General features: G+C 40.1%; 1 protein-coding gene and 1 long non-coding RNA gene across 4 annotated transcripts in view; one reads left to right on the forward strand and one right to left on the reverse strand.

The window, feature by feature from the left end:
- CHIC2 (cysteine rich hydrophobic domain 2) overlaps positions 1–14,726 on the forward strand; it is a 38,780-nt gene that overhangs the window by 14,864 nt on the left and 9,190 nt on the right. The window contains exons 2-4 of one of the 3 annotated variants that reach the window (XM_073342022.2): positions 1,593–1,647; positions 1,839–1,994; positions 5,498–5,989. In XM_073342022.2, the coding sequence (XP_073198123.1) occupies positions 1,593–1,647; positions 1,839–1,994; positions 5,498–5,587 (301 nt within the window). In that variant the 3' untranslated portion in view covers positions 5,588–5,989. Of the gene's footprint in view, positions 1–1,592; positions 1,648–1,838; positions 1,995–5,497; positions 5,990–14,726 lie in introns of those variants that run through there. The other 2 variants (XR_012158672.2, XM_073342021.2) reach the window with 2 other exon arrangements.
- The window catches only part of LOC140910624 (uncharacterized), a 33,373-nt gene that overhangs the window by 2,454 nt on the left and 16,193 nt on the right, over positions 1–14,726 (reverse strand). The gene's annotated exons all lie outside the window — the stretch shown is intronic.

Here is a 14,726-nt window from a genome sequence, read left to right on the forward strand (position 1 = left end):
TTTATTGCACTGTTTGCATTTTGCACGCATGCCTGTCTTACCCACAGGTAGAGGAACTTCATTAAAATATTCCCAAACTGGGTCTCTTTTACGGCCTGCTGCCATTATAGGTTTTCCCTTCCAGTGAGAGAATGGTATGGTAGATCTCAAATCAGTGAAGGCTACACTAAGAAAGACCTCAAGACTTCTAGAATATGCTGCTCAAACAGTTTCACTTTTGTTTGTACTGCCTGTCCCTCCCTTCTCACACTTATCTCCAGCCTACTTCTCCTTGTCCAGATCTATTCTGCCCCCAACAATCTTCTATTCATTGAACTTTTTGAAACTTTGCACTTTTAGAGAGAGGTAAGGGATTGACTCTGTGTACACAAATTTGCAGAGGGACAACAGGGTTGAGGTCTGTTATTTCTCACCCCCCCCCCTATTTATATATTTGAAACCATTTTTGCTGTTAACAAGCATGTTCTCTCTGGAGACACAAATCCACAGTTTGTGAACTGCAAAACTAAGCATCTCTGATGGTATCTTCTTGACTGAGCACTGAGTCCCGTTGGGTAGATAGAAAGATTAACCTAAATAATCTATACAGAAACCCCTGGAACCGCATAAGATTGGGTCCCTAATTCATGAACTATTGGAACTCATTTACAAACTTTTCTTAAACATTATATGACTATATTGTCTCATACTATAGAATCAGAATTTATAATCCCTATTCTATGATGAGATATCTTTGAGCTATAATGTATCTTAAATAAAACTATCTTTCAGATAGGTTTTTTTCCTCAAAAAGCATTTTATCAAAAAAATCCGATTTAAAGAAATCATTGATTTTTATCCACCCTGATCCCAACCAATACCACTGTAGAACAAGAGCCTAGGTTAGAGAAAAGCAGACCAAAGGAAATTTTGAGTATGGATTTCCAGCTGGGTTATGTATAGTAAGACTTCTTGGTCAAGGTACAGACCTTTTCTTAAGCACCTTATTCTATTCCAGGGCTCTCAAACTCAAATTACCACGAGGGCCACATGAGGACTAGTACATTGGCCTTTGTCTCCCCCCCCCCGCTTCACCCCACTGTCCCATTCCACCCTACCCCCTGTTCCCCCCAAGGCCACCACCTCACCTTACATGTGCTTCTTCTCCAGGGTCCAGGCACCTAATTAGTGGAGCCACGCCTGCACAGCTCCACTAGTTAGGAGGGTGGCCCTTCATTCTCTTGTGTGTGGCTGCCCAGGTGTGCACCTTAAAGGGAACTATCCGCGGACCACCCGAATGGAGATCGTGGATCACCAGTGGTCCGTGGAACACAGTTTGAGAACCTCTGACATAAAAAGTGTATGTCAGAGTAAACAAGCTGAAAAAGACAGATTTTTTTCCTCTAAACGTTTTAAGTTATGGTAATCTTAGAAGTTGCTTTTAACAATAATAGGTACAACATTTTCAGATGGAAATGTGATTTTTTTTTTTTTTAAAGTTTGAATGCTTGTGCAAAGGAACCTTCATGATGTGGTATTCATTAATCTCTTCATTGAATGATCGTGTTTCTGGTATGATCTACTTTTTTTTTCTTTTCTTTTTTTTTTCCCAGATTTGGACTGAGCAACAAATTTGAAGCAGAATTCCCTTCTTCATTAACTGGAAAGGTGAGTATCTGTGGATAAGACTCAATTAGAAATGTACTATAACGGCCTCTAAAACTTAGAATTTGGGTAACAAGATTTTGCTATTAGAAACGATTGGTATTTGGGTTTCTACATATAATTGAGCTTTGCAGGAATACTCATTAATTTACATTATATTGCAGTAGTACTGGATTATTTTTCTTTCTTCACAGGTTGCACCTGAGGAATTTAAAGCCAGCATCAGCAGAGTTAACAGTTGTCTTAAGAAGAACCTTCCAGTTAATGTTCGATGGCTACTTTGTGGATGCCTTTGTTGCTGCTGTACATTAGGTTGTAGTATGTGGCCAGTTATTTGCCTCAGTAAAAGAGTAAGTTGGACTATATTATCATTTGGCATTCTCTGTTGTAAATCTGGAAATTGTGATTGGATTCATTTGTGTATTGTTTTTTTGTTAATTTTCAAAACTCTGTGTGTTAGGTCTGGTCCACGCAGAGGGAAAATGAAAAAAGGTGTGATTTAAACTTATTTAGTTATTTCAGTGCAAGTTGTGTGCAGATCAGTCTTTAATATTACAGTGGAAACTAAACAGAACCAGTTTAGTATACTTAAGCAAGTACATGCTATTTTGAATGTTTCAGGTAGCATGGCTATACGTATACATTTTTATTAGGGCTGTCAATTAATTGCAGTTAACTCACATGATTAACTCAAAAAAATTAATCGCAATTAATTGCACTTATAACAATAGAATACCAATTGAAATTTATTAAATATGTTTGGATATTTTTCTACATTTTCAATATTGATTTCAATTACAACGCAGAATACAAAGTGCACAGTGCTCACTTTATATTATTATTTTTTATTATAAATATATGCACTGTAAAATGATAAACAAAAGTAGTAGTATTTTTCAATTCACCTCATACAGGTACTGAAGTGCAATCTCTTTATTGTGAAAGTGTAACTTACAAATGCAGATTTTTTTTTTTGGTTACATAACTGCACTCAAAAACAAAACAATAACACTTTAGAGCCTACAAGTCCACTCAGTCCTACTTCTTATTCTGCCAATCGCTAAGACAAACAAGTTAGTGTTTACATTGACGTGAGATAATGCTGCCTGCTTCTTATTTACAATGTCACCTGAAAGTGAGAACAGACATTTGCATGGCACTTTTGTAGCCAGTGTTGCAAAGTATTCACATACCAGATATGCTAAACATTTGTATGACCCTTACATGCTTTGGCCACCATTCCAGAGTACATGGTTCCATGCTGATGATGCTAGTGGAAAAAAATAATTTGTCAATTAAATTTGTGACTGCACTCCTTGGGGGGGAGAATTGTATATCTCCGGCTCTGTTTTACCCGCATTCTGCATACATTTCATGTTATAGCAGTCTCGGATGATGACCCAGCACATGTTTGTTTTAAGAACACTTTCACAGCAGATTTGATGAAACTCAAAGCAGGTACCGATGTGAGATTTCTAAAAATAGCTACAGCACTCGACCCAAGGTTTAAGAATCTGAAGTGCCTTCCAGAATCTGAGAGGGACGAGGTGTGGAGTGTGCTTTTAGAAGTCTTAAAAGAGTAACACCCTGATGTGGAAATTACAGAACCCAAACCACCAAAAAAGAAAATCAACCTTCTGCTGGTGGCATCCGACTCAGATGATGAAAATAAACATATGTCAATCCGCACTGCTTTGAGTCGTTATCAAGCAGAATCCATCATCAGCATGGAAGTATGTCCTCTGGAATGGTGGGTGAAGCATGAAGGGACATATGAATCTTTAGCGCATCTGACACGTAAATATCCAGCTACAACAGTGCCATGAGAATGCCTGTTCTCGCTTTCAGGTGATATTGTAAACAAGAAGCAGTCAGCATTATCTCCTGCAAATTGTACCCAACCTTGTTTGTCTGAGTGATTGGCTGACCAAGAAGTAGGACTGTGTGGACTTGTAGGCTCTAAAGTTTTACATTGTTTTATTTTTGAATGCAGTTTTTTTTTTATATAATTCTACATTTGTAAGTTCAACTTTCATGATAAAGAGATTGCACTACAGTACTTGTATGAGGTGAATTGAAAAATAATTTTTTTTGTTTTTTACAGTGCAAATATTTGTAATAAAAATATAAAGTGAGCACTGTACACTTTGTATTGTGTTATAATTGAAATTAATATATTTGAAAATGTAGTAAACATCAAAAAATATTTTAAAATAAATGGTATTCTGTTGTTGTTTAACAGCGTGATTAACTGCGATTAATTTTTTTTAATCGCACGATTAATCGCGATTAATTTTTTTAATCTCTTGACAGCCCGAATTTTTATACATACAAGAATAATAATTTTACTTCAGAAAATAATTTTCAACAATACAAATAAATACAAGAACTTCTGTTACTTCAGCTTTTCCATAATATCCTGTTTGTTCTTGTCAAAATATTAGACAGTTGTTGTTATTTGGAAATATTGGTTGAAATGAGTTTTAAGTTTTGAAGAGGTATTGATTATACTGACAAACTGATTACAGTCCTAATGATTACAGATGTTTTAGTGTCTTTCATTTCAAAAGGCCTTTTTTAAAGATATAAGTCAAATGAAGTGATCTGTGATCAGAGTATTGGATCTTCTTTCCAGATTCTAAATGAGGAAAATACTTTAGTGTGTTACTATCTAGACCTTGTGCTGGGGTCCACACTTCATTGGTTCTGTAGGCTGAGTACATTGCATACACCAGGGGCTCCTTGTATTCCTTCCCATCTAGCTGTCTATGTGCCACTCTCCCATTCCCTTCTATTTCAGGGACTCCATACAAACCCCCGTTCCCATGCCAGGGACTCTGCGTAGCCCCCATGTCCCTTTTCCCCCATTCTACTCACCCATGCCAGTTGCTCTGTGTACCCTCTTATTTCCCCTCTCCTCCCCCAGGTCCTTTGGGTCTCCATACCCGGGTCCCCTATTACCCACAGCATGCAAAGATTTTAATATTACAGACAGACAAATGGAGAAATGCCTTTGAGCTGAGCGTAAGACCTCACTTCTCTCAGCTGATAAATCAAAACTGAGCTCTTAAATTGCAGTAAGGCTGTTTTTTGTTTGTGATTTTAAGATTAAAACCAAAATAATTTGAAATGAGTTCTTCCACTTATCTTTTAAAATAGTTCAGGGTCCTGAGGTTCTGTTTTTTCTGTGCTATGGTTGATGACATCACTAAAACCAAAAATAGTTAAAGGAGCTTGCTTGGGATTAGATGTTAGTGATATCCTCAAATATTGCAGAAGCTATGCAGGCACTTGAGACCCACAGGTATTGGTAGGTAAAAAGCATTTTTAAAACAGCTTCTCTTACCAGCATTTTTAGAATATATGTTGGTGGACATAATGAAGACTGAAGAAGAGACTCTCTTTATTAGGCAACTTCCTGTCTTAAGAAGCCTCCCCAAAGTGTCTCCATTTCTGCTCTTTTATTAGTTAAGCAGTGACTTTTTGTCAGTCCCCTGAGTGATTGCTTGAGACCAGTTTTACTATATGCGAAATAAAATTAAGGTACATTAAACCTTCATTAGAGCTGATCCTGCTTCTGTTTGAGTCAATTGAAAACTCCAGTTGACTTCAGTGGGAAAAGGGTCAAACCTTTGGCTTTTGTCCGGGCTTGAAACTGTCATCAGCTACCATGGTTCCTTTCTGTTAGACTAGTTCAAGATGGTCATATGTCCAAGCCCCCAAATCCCTATTACAGTTGATCGTGATTAAACAAATCTTAAAGTGATTAACCACTTGGATGGCAGTCTCAGTAGAGATGCCATGGACTGAATGTGCTTGAACTATCTACTCAGCCCAAAATGTCCTTTTGCAGTTAGGCTTGTGGTGCAACGGAAGGGAAATCTGCACTGCTACTACTGAGGCTGAACTTGTTCTGTGGATAAACAGATGCATGGCATGCTGATCCTGCAGTCTTGATCTGACCCATTTCTTCTCTACATTGGATCAACTTCAGTGTGCTGTTGCAGCAGGAAGTCATTAACAACATGTAACAGGGTGGTAGGCTATAAAATTCTGAATAAGGATGCAGGTTTCCTTGTAATTATCCTAATGTGAAGTGCTTCCGCCCTGCATAAAGAGGCACAAAATTATAGCTGAGTTATTCTGACAGATGCATCTTATCTCCAGTCAGGATAGAAGAGGTTGGAGTATAGGAGACTGAGGGAAGTAGGGTTTGGGAGGAAAAGGAGTCCTGCTGGGAAATCCTAGAAACTGACAAGTTTGCGGAAAGTTGCACCTCTGGTTTGTTCTGTTTGTTGTTGTTTGAGTTACCAATAAAGGCAAGGTGTACCAAGGGGATAAATTTGGGGGGGTGTGTGTGTCTGTGTCTGTCTCTCTCGGAGGGAGGGGGCGGGAGAGAGAGAGACACACACCCTAAATATATTCTCTCTCTCGGAGGGGAGGGAGGGGGCGGGAGAGAGAGAGACACACACCCTAAATATATTCTCTCTCTCGGAGGGGAGGGAGAGGGGGGAGAGAGAGAGACACACACACTGAATATATTCTCATTCTCTCTCTCTCCCATTGACACCATCATTAAACACATAGCTACCATCCTGCTCCGAACAGAATATATTCTCTCTCTCTCTCTCTCTCTCTCTCTCAGGGGGTGAGGCGGAGAGTGAGAGAGAGAGAATATATTCTGTTCGGAGCAGGATGGTAGCTATGTGTTTAATGATGGTGTCAATGGTAGGATAGACCACTTTGCACAAGGAGAGAAAATGAGCAGCTCTGTGAAATGGATACTTAACAGAAACAATGACAGCAAGCCTGGGTTGCAGCACCCACAGGCATGGCTGCCGCAGTTCCGGGGTTTGCCCACATGCACCACTCATGCTGCCAGTAAATCCAGTCTCTTTCTTAGCAAAACTGGAACCAGAAGATAACCCAGAAACACATCTGGTTACATGAAGAGGGTTCAGCCAGGTATCTCTGTCTTATACCTGATAAGCAAAGTGACTCATTAGCTCAGGTTTGAGACCCAGAAAATAGGGACATAGATGGACCTAATAAAGGATCTTTACTTACAAAGTCTGCCTGCAAGAGTGCAGATGTGGCAGAACAATGTGTTCACACTGGCTGCACAGTGCAGCAAACAGAGAGCATCTTGGCGGCTGATGCATCCGAGACAACACAGCCGCAATGTAGAACTGAGAGAGCTTGATTGTTTGTCCAAACGATTGTCACAGAGAAGAATAAAAAGACTTAGAGCCTCAGAGAGAAACTGGAAAGGACAAGGATGCTCCTCCAAACTGAGATCCTTAATCCCAGATCTGGCTGGGGGAGAATTCAGGAGTTGAGGAAGACAACCACAGGCTGTCTTCCAAGAACTGCCTTGCAAACCCTGGTGTAAGTTGCGTGAAAGAAAGGTGATGGGTGGGGCATGCGGGGGGTGTGAGCCACAGGGTGTAGAGATTCTGGGCAGTGCTGCTTCCCATAGAGGTTTGGTAATAGACTGTGATAGCTTAGGCAGGCCTCCAAGATGAAGATGTGCTGGGGTCCACACTGACCCCCTGAGCAGCCCTGAACCTGGAAGGTACACTTTAGGTTCCCCCTTTTCCCCTAGGTTGTGAGTGTTGCACCTTTTAGAGGTTCAACACAGTATCTTGACCCCAGACTCTAGAAGAAAACCACCAAGTTCCTCCTTTTCTGTTTCACTTGTGATCAACAGAGACAGGTACAAATATATATTCTGACCACTGATGGAGCATGAGCACGAGGAAACGTAATCTTGCTGTGGTAATAGGGTCTGAAAGCTTTTAGCTTGTGTGTAATGTACCTATGCAACTAGGTGTGAGGGATGTTATCGTTATAGATGTGGACTGTGTCCAAACATTAGTGAGGGAGGGTTTGGTCAGAACTGAGCTCCTGCAGGCAGATCCTCTTTGTCCATCGGAACTTGTATACCCATTTCTCATTGTGTAATCCCCCTACAAGGAGTAAAATAAATGGGCTTCAGAGTGAGGTATCCTGCTCATTACCCTAACTGGTTGTTTTGGGTGGTCCCACTGGTCCATTAGATGCTAAAATAGTTACCAATTAATGCTATTAAAATTTGGAGGAAGCTTGGCAGGGAAATTTTGAGGAAAAGGGATAGAAGACAGGAGCACTGCAAGAAGGAGGTGGTCGTAAGAAGGAAGGCACTAAGATGCACAGTAAAAGATAGCAGAGGAAAAACAGAAGATAAATGTATCCTTTGCCAGAGATAGCACCTCTCTTGTCAGTCGACAAAAAAATCTAGCTTCAAGAAAAGCTGGTTCAACCACCAAGAAATAACAGGAACAATAGGGGTTTGCTAATTCACCTGTTGGAAGGCAAGCTTGTTAGCTTTTTTTTTTACGATCCTTCTTTTTAAAATGTGTTCACTACCTTTCACATTTTGTTTTTGGTGGGATATGTTCCCACTTACACAAACTTAGGAATTAAACCCTGCAGAAGACTTCAATCTTCAGGGCTCTCAATCCCTCAGAATTCTGGAGTACTAAATTTACCTTAAAACATGTTAAAAATGGGAGTGTGAACTAGCCCTTCTGTGTTGGGGACTGGTTGTAGACTAGCCTTGCTGGTTCAACTGCTCATCATAGTAGTAATAATCAAGATGTGTTAGATTGTAAATTCTTTGGAGCACAGACTTTCTTTTTATGTATTTGTATAGCACCTAACACAAAGGGATCTCACAAAACGGACTGGGCAACAAAATATTGATTAAATTCAATGTTGTTAAATGCAAAGTAATGCACATTGAACATAATCTCAACTATCCATGCAAAATGATGGAGTCCAAGTGACTGCACATGTCCATCCCTCTGTAGGGGTGTGTGTGTAGTGGCGTGAGGCGCCAGAGGGTGCTTGCACTGCCCTGACTGGTACTGCTGAGGGAAAAATCTCCAACCACTGTGCATAAGGTGCGCGCACACACCTACAGTGGAATGGTATGTGCTACATATCTTGAAGAACAACAGTTACGGAAAGGTAAGTAACCATTTTTTACCACTCAAGAAAGAGATCATGGAGTCCTCATGGACAGTTCTCTGAAAATATCTATTTACTGGGCAGTGGCAGTCAAAAAAGCTAACAGAATGTTAGGAACCATTACAAAAAGGATAGATAAGAAAATATCATAATGCCACTGTATAAATACATGGTACATCCTACCTTGTATACTGTATGCAGTTCTGGTCACCCCATCTCAAAAAAGATCTGAGAGTTGGAAAAAGTACAGAGGAGGGCAACAAAAATTATTAGGGGTATGGAACAGCTTCCATATGAGGAGAAATTAAAAAGAATAGGCGTGTTCAGCTTAGAAAAGAGATGACTAAAGGGGGGATATGATAGAGGTCTGTAAAGTCAGGAATGGTGTGGAGAAGTGACTAAGGAAGTATTATTTATCCCTTCGCATAACTAGGGCCCTACCAAATTCATGGCAGTGAAAAATGCATCACAGACCGTGAAATCTGGTCTTCTGTATACTTTTTCCTTATACTATACAGATTTAATGGGGAGACGAGCATTTCTCAAACTGGGAGTCTGGCCCCAAAAGGGAGCTGTGGGAGGTGGTGTTGCAGTGTTATTGTAGGGGGTTAAGGTATTGCCACCCTTAGTTCTGCACTGCCTTCAGAGCTGGGTGGCTGGAGAGCAGTGGCTGCTGGCCAGGCACCCAGCTCTGAAGGCCATGCCCCACAAGCAGCAGCAAAGAAATAAGGGTGGCAATACCATACTATGCCACCCTTACTTTTGCACTGCCTTCAGAGCTGGGCAGCCAGAGAATGGTGGCTGCTGGCCAAGGGCCCAGCTCTGAAGGCAGCACAGAAGTAAGGGTGGCAATACTGCAATCCCCCCGACACACACACACACACTCACTCACTCTTTTGGGTTAGGACCCCTACAGTTACAACACCATGAAATTTCTGATTTTTAAAAATCCTATGACTGTGAAATTGACCAAAATGGACCATGAATTTGGTAGGGCCCTTCGCATAACATAAGAACCAGGGGTCGCCAAATGAAGTTAATAGGCAGCAGGCTTAAAACAAAAGGAAGTACTTCTTCACACAACACACAGTCAACCTGTGGAATTTATTGCCAGGAGATGTTGTGAGGCCAAAAGTAGAACTAGGTTCAAAAAAGAATTAGATAGGTTCATGGAGAATAGGTCCATCAATGGCCATTAGCCAAGATGGTCAGGGACTCAAGCCCATGCTCTGGGTGTCCCTAAACCTCTGACTGCCAGAAGAGGGGACTGGATGACAGGAGATGGATCACTCGATAATTGTTCTGTTTTGTTGATTCTCTCTGAAGCGTCTAGCACTGGCCGCTGTTGGAAAGCAGGGTACTGGGCTAGATGGACAATTGGTCTGATCCAGTATGGCCGTTCTTATTGTGTGTCTCTCTCCATGAATGTTAAAATATTATTTTGGAACTTTCTGGAGATTACTGACACATTTCACTTGTCAAAATTTAATGAGGAAGGTTTATTTTCAATTGTCCATATGTACCTAAAACTTACAATTGGAGATGCACTGATATTTGCATGAATCATTTGGAAAAATGACATAATATGCCAGTATGCATGATCTATAAACTAATGAGATTCATGTCAACTTCTAGTGACTTGGTTTTGGTATTTTATCTTGATCAGTTTTTCATGATTCCCCAGAGGTAAAACAGTAAGAGTAGTGGAAGAAGCTTGGAAAACATTGTTTTGGATTTCTCCGGCTTTATTTCAGCCAGATAAACACACTTGTGTGGTTTTACTGGTTTTCATTGTCTTACAATACAGCTGATATTTATCAGAATATAGATTCATCACTATCTGCTTGTTCTGTCTACAACTATTTTAAAGCATCTGTAGGTTTTTCAATATTCTCAGTTGTATATTGTATTTTTCTTTAATGTCCTATAAAGCCCTAAATGTTTTTGAGTCTTACTGAGTCTCTGTTCTTTGGATTTCATGGTAGCTGCCATCAACAGTCACATGAACTAACAGTCCTCTGACTTTTAAAAAGATTGTAAAGCTGGCAGGGCATTTTAGTAGTGGGTCCTTGGCTCAGGAAATCACTACTCCACCTTTGTAGTATCAAAGCCCAGTTTTAATAAACTGCAGGGCACTCTGCAAAGACCCTGTCTGTTTTTTACCAGGCTTTTTTGGGAAGTAGAAAAATGAGTGAGGTTTTGGAGTAAGTGGCTGAGTCAGTGTCTTTTTATTTTGCAACCTTTTTTTGTTAAATATTAATTTTTGGCATGAAAGAGCATCTATACGAATATGAAGTAAATTACAAGATATATTCCGTGATATATAAACTTTTGTGTATTAAAGTTCATTTTTCTCATATTTCAAAAATGTTTTAAAGTGGATTCAAAATTCAACATACTAGAAAGCCTGTAAGGAATGCTACTTATGTGAACATTAGAACATAATTTTATGTATTCTGAATAAAGTTCTGTTTACATTTCAATTTAGGTGTAGGATACGCCTTTTAAATATAAGTGCAGTCATTTTTCAAAACGTGTTAGTGCATTCTTTGAATGCCGACTTACTGATCTTTCTGAAGTAATTGCATTTGTCTGTTGGAATTATGCCTTTGAACACTTAACAGTAATCCATAAAGGATATACGTCTACATATCATGGCAATATTTGAAATGTTTTAGATATAAACTAACTACAATATGTAATACATGGAAAAAATAAACCAAACAAGTTTTGTTGACCCTAACATTAGCTTAAAAAAATAAAATCAGTAAATGTTTAAATAGTGATGTGGACCTAGTGGCTTATAGTCAAAATATTCACTACTTATAGTGATGGCTATAATCCCAGCAAAGTGCAATTAACCAGTCTGAAACTGAAAGTACAGAAAAGAAGAGCAAATATACAGAGAAGCAGAGATTGTAAAAACATGAGACTAATAAATTACACTGGAATGATTTATGTTTGAATGAAATAAGTCTGGTATATTTCCCATTGGCATAAAAGGAAATGTCCTCTTTTGGCCCTAATGACAAGGAAGCAAAAAAGAGTATATTGGTGAAGGCAGAAAAGAAACAAACTGGACCTGTCCTAAAGGTACTGTAGCTAGAGCTGTGAAAATAACCTGATTTGTTTTTTTGGTTCATTATCAGTTTTGAAAAATTGGCAGAAGGGGTAAAATTAGTTTGACCCAAACTGAAAATGACCGTTCTTAGCATTTTTGGCAAATTGAAAAAGTTGGGAACAATTTGTTTCTGGTTGAATTAAATGTTTTGTTTTGGGGGCACTTTTAACTTTATTTTTTTTCCTGTGTTTAAAAAAAAAAGAAAGACTAGAGTGACAAAACCTGTGGTGCTGGTACAGCCCCTGTTCCCCTTCTTTATGATGGCACTCACCTGGGATGTGTGGCACCCTTCGGAGCAGAGACTTGAACCCAAATTTGCCCCCTCCCAGGTGAGTGCCTGACTATAGGGTATTCGTTGGTAGGTCTTGCTCAATCTCTGCTGTGGAGATTGTTCCACTTTGTATGAAATTGTTAAGTAGTCATTGGCGCAGGGACTGGAACCCTGCCAGCTCAGTGTCCTAGCCACCAGGCTATAGAGTCATTCAGTCTCACCCTGGCCCAGTGACTGTGGTTCACCAGAGGGGAGTTGTGGTCTAACAGGCCAGAGTTGCAGAGGATTAAAACCTTTCATGTTGCTCAGGGAGAGGAAGATCATAAATGGCTTTTTTGTCCTCATCTTTGCATGTACATCCCAAATGCCTCTCCATGGGACAGCACAATCGCCTTGCCATGCCATGCCTTCCACGCCAGCCACCTTCCACGGTCCCATATGCATCCCTACTTCTTCTCCCTAACTCCACACAACCCATCTCACTTCTACCAGAGCACCAGGCTGTAGCCCCTGGGACATTTGGATTGGTGGAGCAGGGATGTGAAGTGGTAGGGAGAGCACAGTTTTGTAAGGAGTGCATGGAGAAGTGGTGCTCAGGCTGAACAGGGAACCTGTGGTGGAATAAACAGAGCAGAGGGGGCTGCACTTTGATGAACGGGGGAATCCTCTGTGTTCTACTTTTTTCATCCCAAGCAAACCCAATGTACCCTATGCCCTTACCAATCAAGCTTTTAGGTATTCACATATATTTTGATGATAGATGAGGGTTGTGGTTGACGGTGACACTCATTGGCAGAAGTGTGTTAAGGAACAGGGCTGTGAGAGATGATGGGAGGAGTCAGCTGTTTGCAAGTCCAGTAGGAGAAGTGGAACAGGAGGGTGGGGGTGGGGGGGTCCAGCATTGGAAAGATATTAGAAAATCTGTAAGATTTCCCCAAACACACACTTGCTTAGCTTACAGTTAAGGTTGCTCAAGTGCACAGCCTCTCAACACAAACAATAAAACCAAAGGAAATCACAAGTACATAATCCAACCGCACACTTCAGTTGTGCGTTCAATTTACCTATCACGCCACCTATGTCACCCCACAACTACACAGACCTCCTTAGATTCAAATGCATGACACTGTGTTGATATACAACAATGCTAAACACTAACTCTCTACAATGACATTTTCACATGATTACAAAATCGAATCTCTTTTCATAACTCTTAACTGCATTACATTCTCACAAATTTCCTGCACAAATATAATCCCTCCGTTGTTTTACTTCTCTCACTGTATTACCACCATACCATATTTCAGATATAAGAACTACGTGTTAACTGTTCCCACAATCTCAACCTAAACACATTTCTCTAACTAATTTGGTAAGAATTGAGGTAAGCATTTGGTTGTAAAAGGGAGAAGGTCTGTGTGGCTTTTTTTGTAATCTGGGATGGTGAGGTATGTTGAAAAGTGTGGGAGAAATTTATTTAACTTGTGACTTCCTTGGCTTTCATTGTGTTGGTAGGATGTGTACCTGAGCAATTTTAACTGGAAGCTAACACATATTTGTATGGAGATAAACAAGAAGTTGTGTGTAAAATTTCCTTTTTAGGATGAAAGAAGCCTAGGTCAAGGTACAGATAAGATAAGGAGCCTTTCTGTCTCGATATTTAGTACAGCAAATGTTCAGATGCATAACCACAAAGGCCCCAGTGTTGCAAAGTCCCAACTAAGTGGTCAAGCATACACATAAGTCTTTGCAGGATCAGGGCAAAAATCATTATCATTTGATTGTGTAAAGGCTTATGTAAAATAAATGGTGATCTTGGTGCAATTCTTATTGGGCATGTTAGCACCCTTGTCTGCAATTTCAGGAAAGAAGCCAAAGATCGAATGGACATGAAAAATAAACCTCCCTATCAACCCCAGAGGAAAGTGAACAAAATTAATGGGTTGGGTGAGAAAGCCGTATTACTACTGGCCTTGTCCCTGTTCTGTTTGTTGAATAGAGGGACTTCATTCTCCAGGACTGTCACTGTTACCATTCATGAACAATACAGTCCTTTAAATATTTACAAAAATGTAGTATGACTAATCCTTAGGAATCCACACCTTAAAGTATAGGGAGGTACTCAAATAGCATTATGGTAGGTGCCAGGTTATTATAATTTAATATTTGCATTGCAGTAGCATCTAGAGGCTTCTATCAGGATTTCCCCATTCAGCCAGATGCTGTAAACATGTACGTGGAGAAGGTAGTAGGTTAACTTGAAATTGAATGATATGAGATGTTATAGGATAAGTGTTAAGCAAAATTGTAGGATGGGGTATGTTGTGTTCTTTTTGGTCTTCATCCCACAGAGAGACAGAGGCTTGGACTCGTGGACGGAAGCTCCACCCAGACTGCTCATTTGGAACTTTGAGGGGGTTGAATTTGAAGGATCATTGTTTGGCTCCTGCAGAGAGGGGGGGTCTAGACTGTGATCAGCAAGAGAAGCACTGCTGAGGTTTTACAAGATTATGCTTTCCCTAGTGGAGTAAGAAGTAGAAGGGTTACTGAATGCAACTGTTATGTATGTTATGTTTTTTACTCTGGTTAAATAAGTTTAGTGGTTTTTCAAATCCAGTAGTTGGAGGCATAGTCAATCGGTGGGTTTTGAAGAGATCTTCAGTAAAACAGAGTTACGAA

This window comes from Lepidochelys kempii, chromosome 4 (genome assembly GCF_965140285.1).
Source record: "Lepidochelys kempii isolate rLepKem1 chromosome 4, rLepKem1.hap1, whole genome shotgun sequence".
NCBI classification, from domain to species: domain Eukaryota; kingdom Metazoa; phylum Chordata; order Testudines; family Cheloniidae; genus Lepidochelys; species Lepidochelys kempii.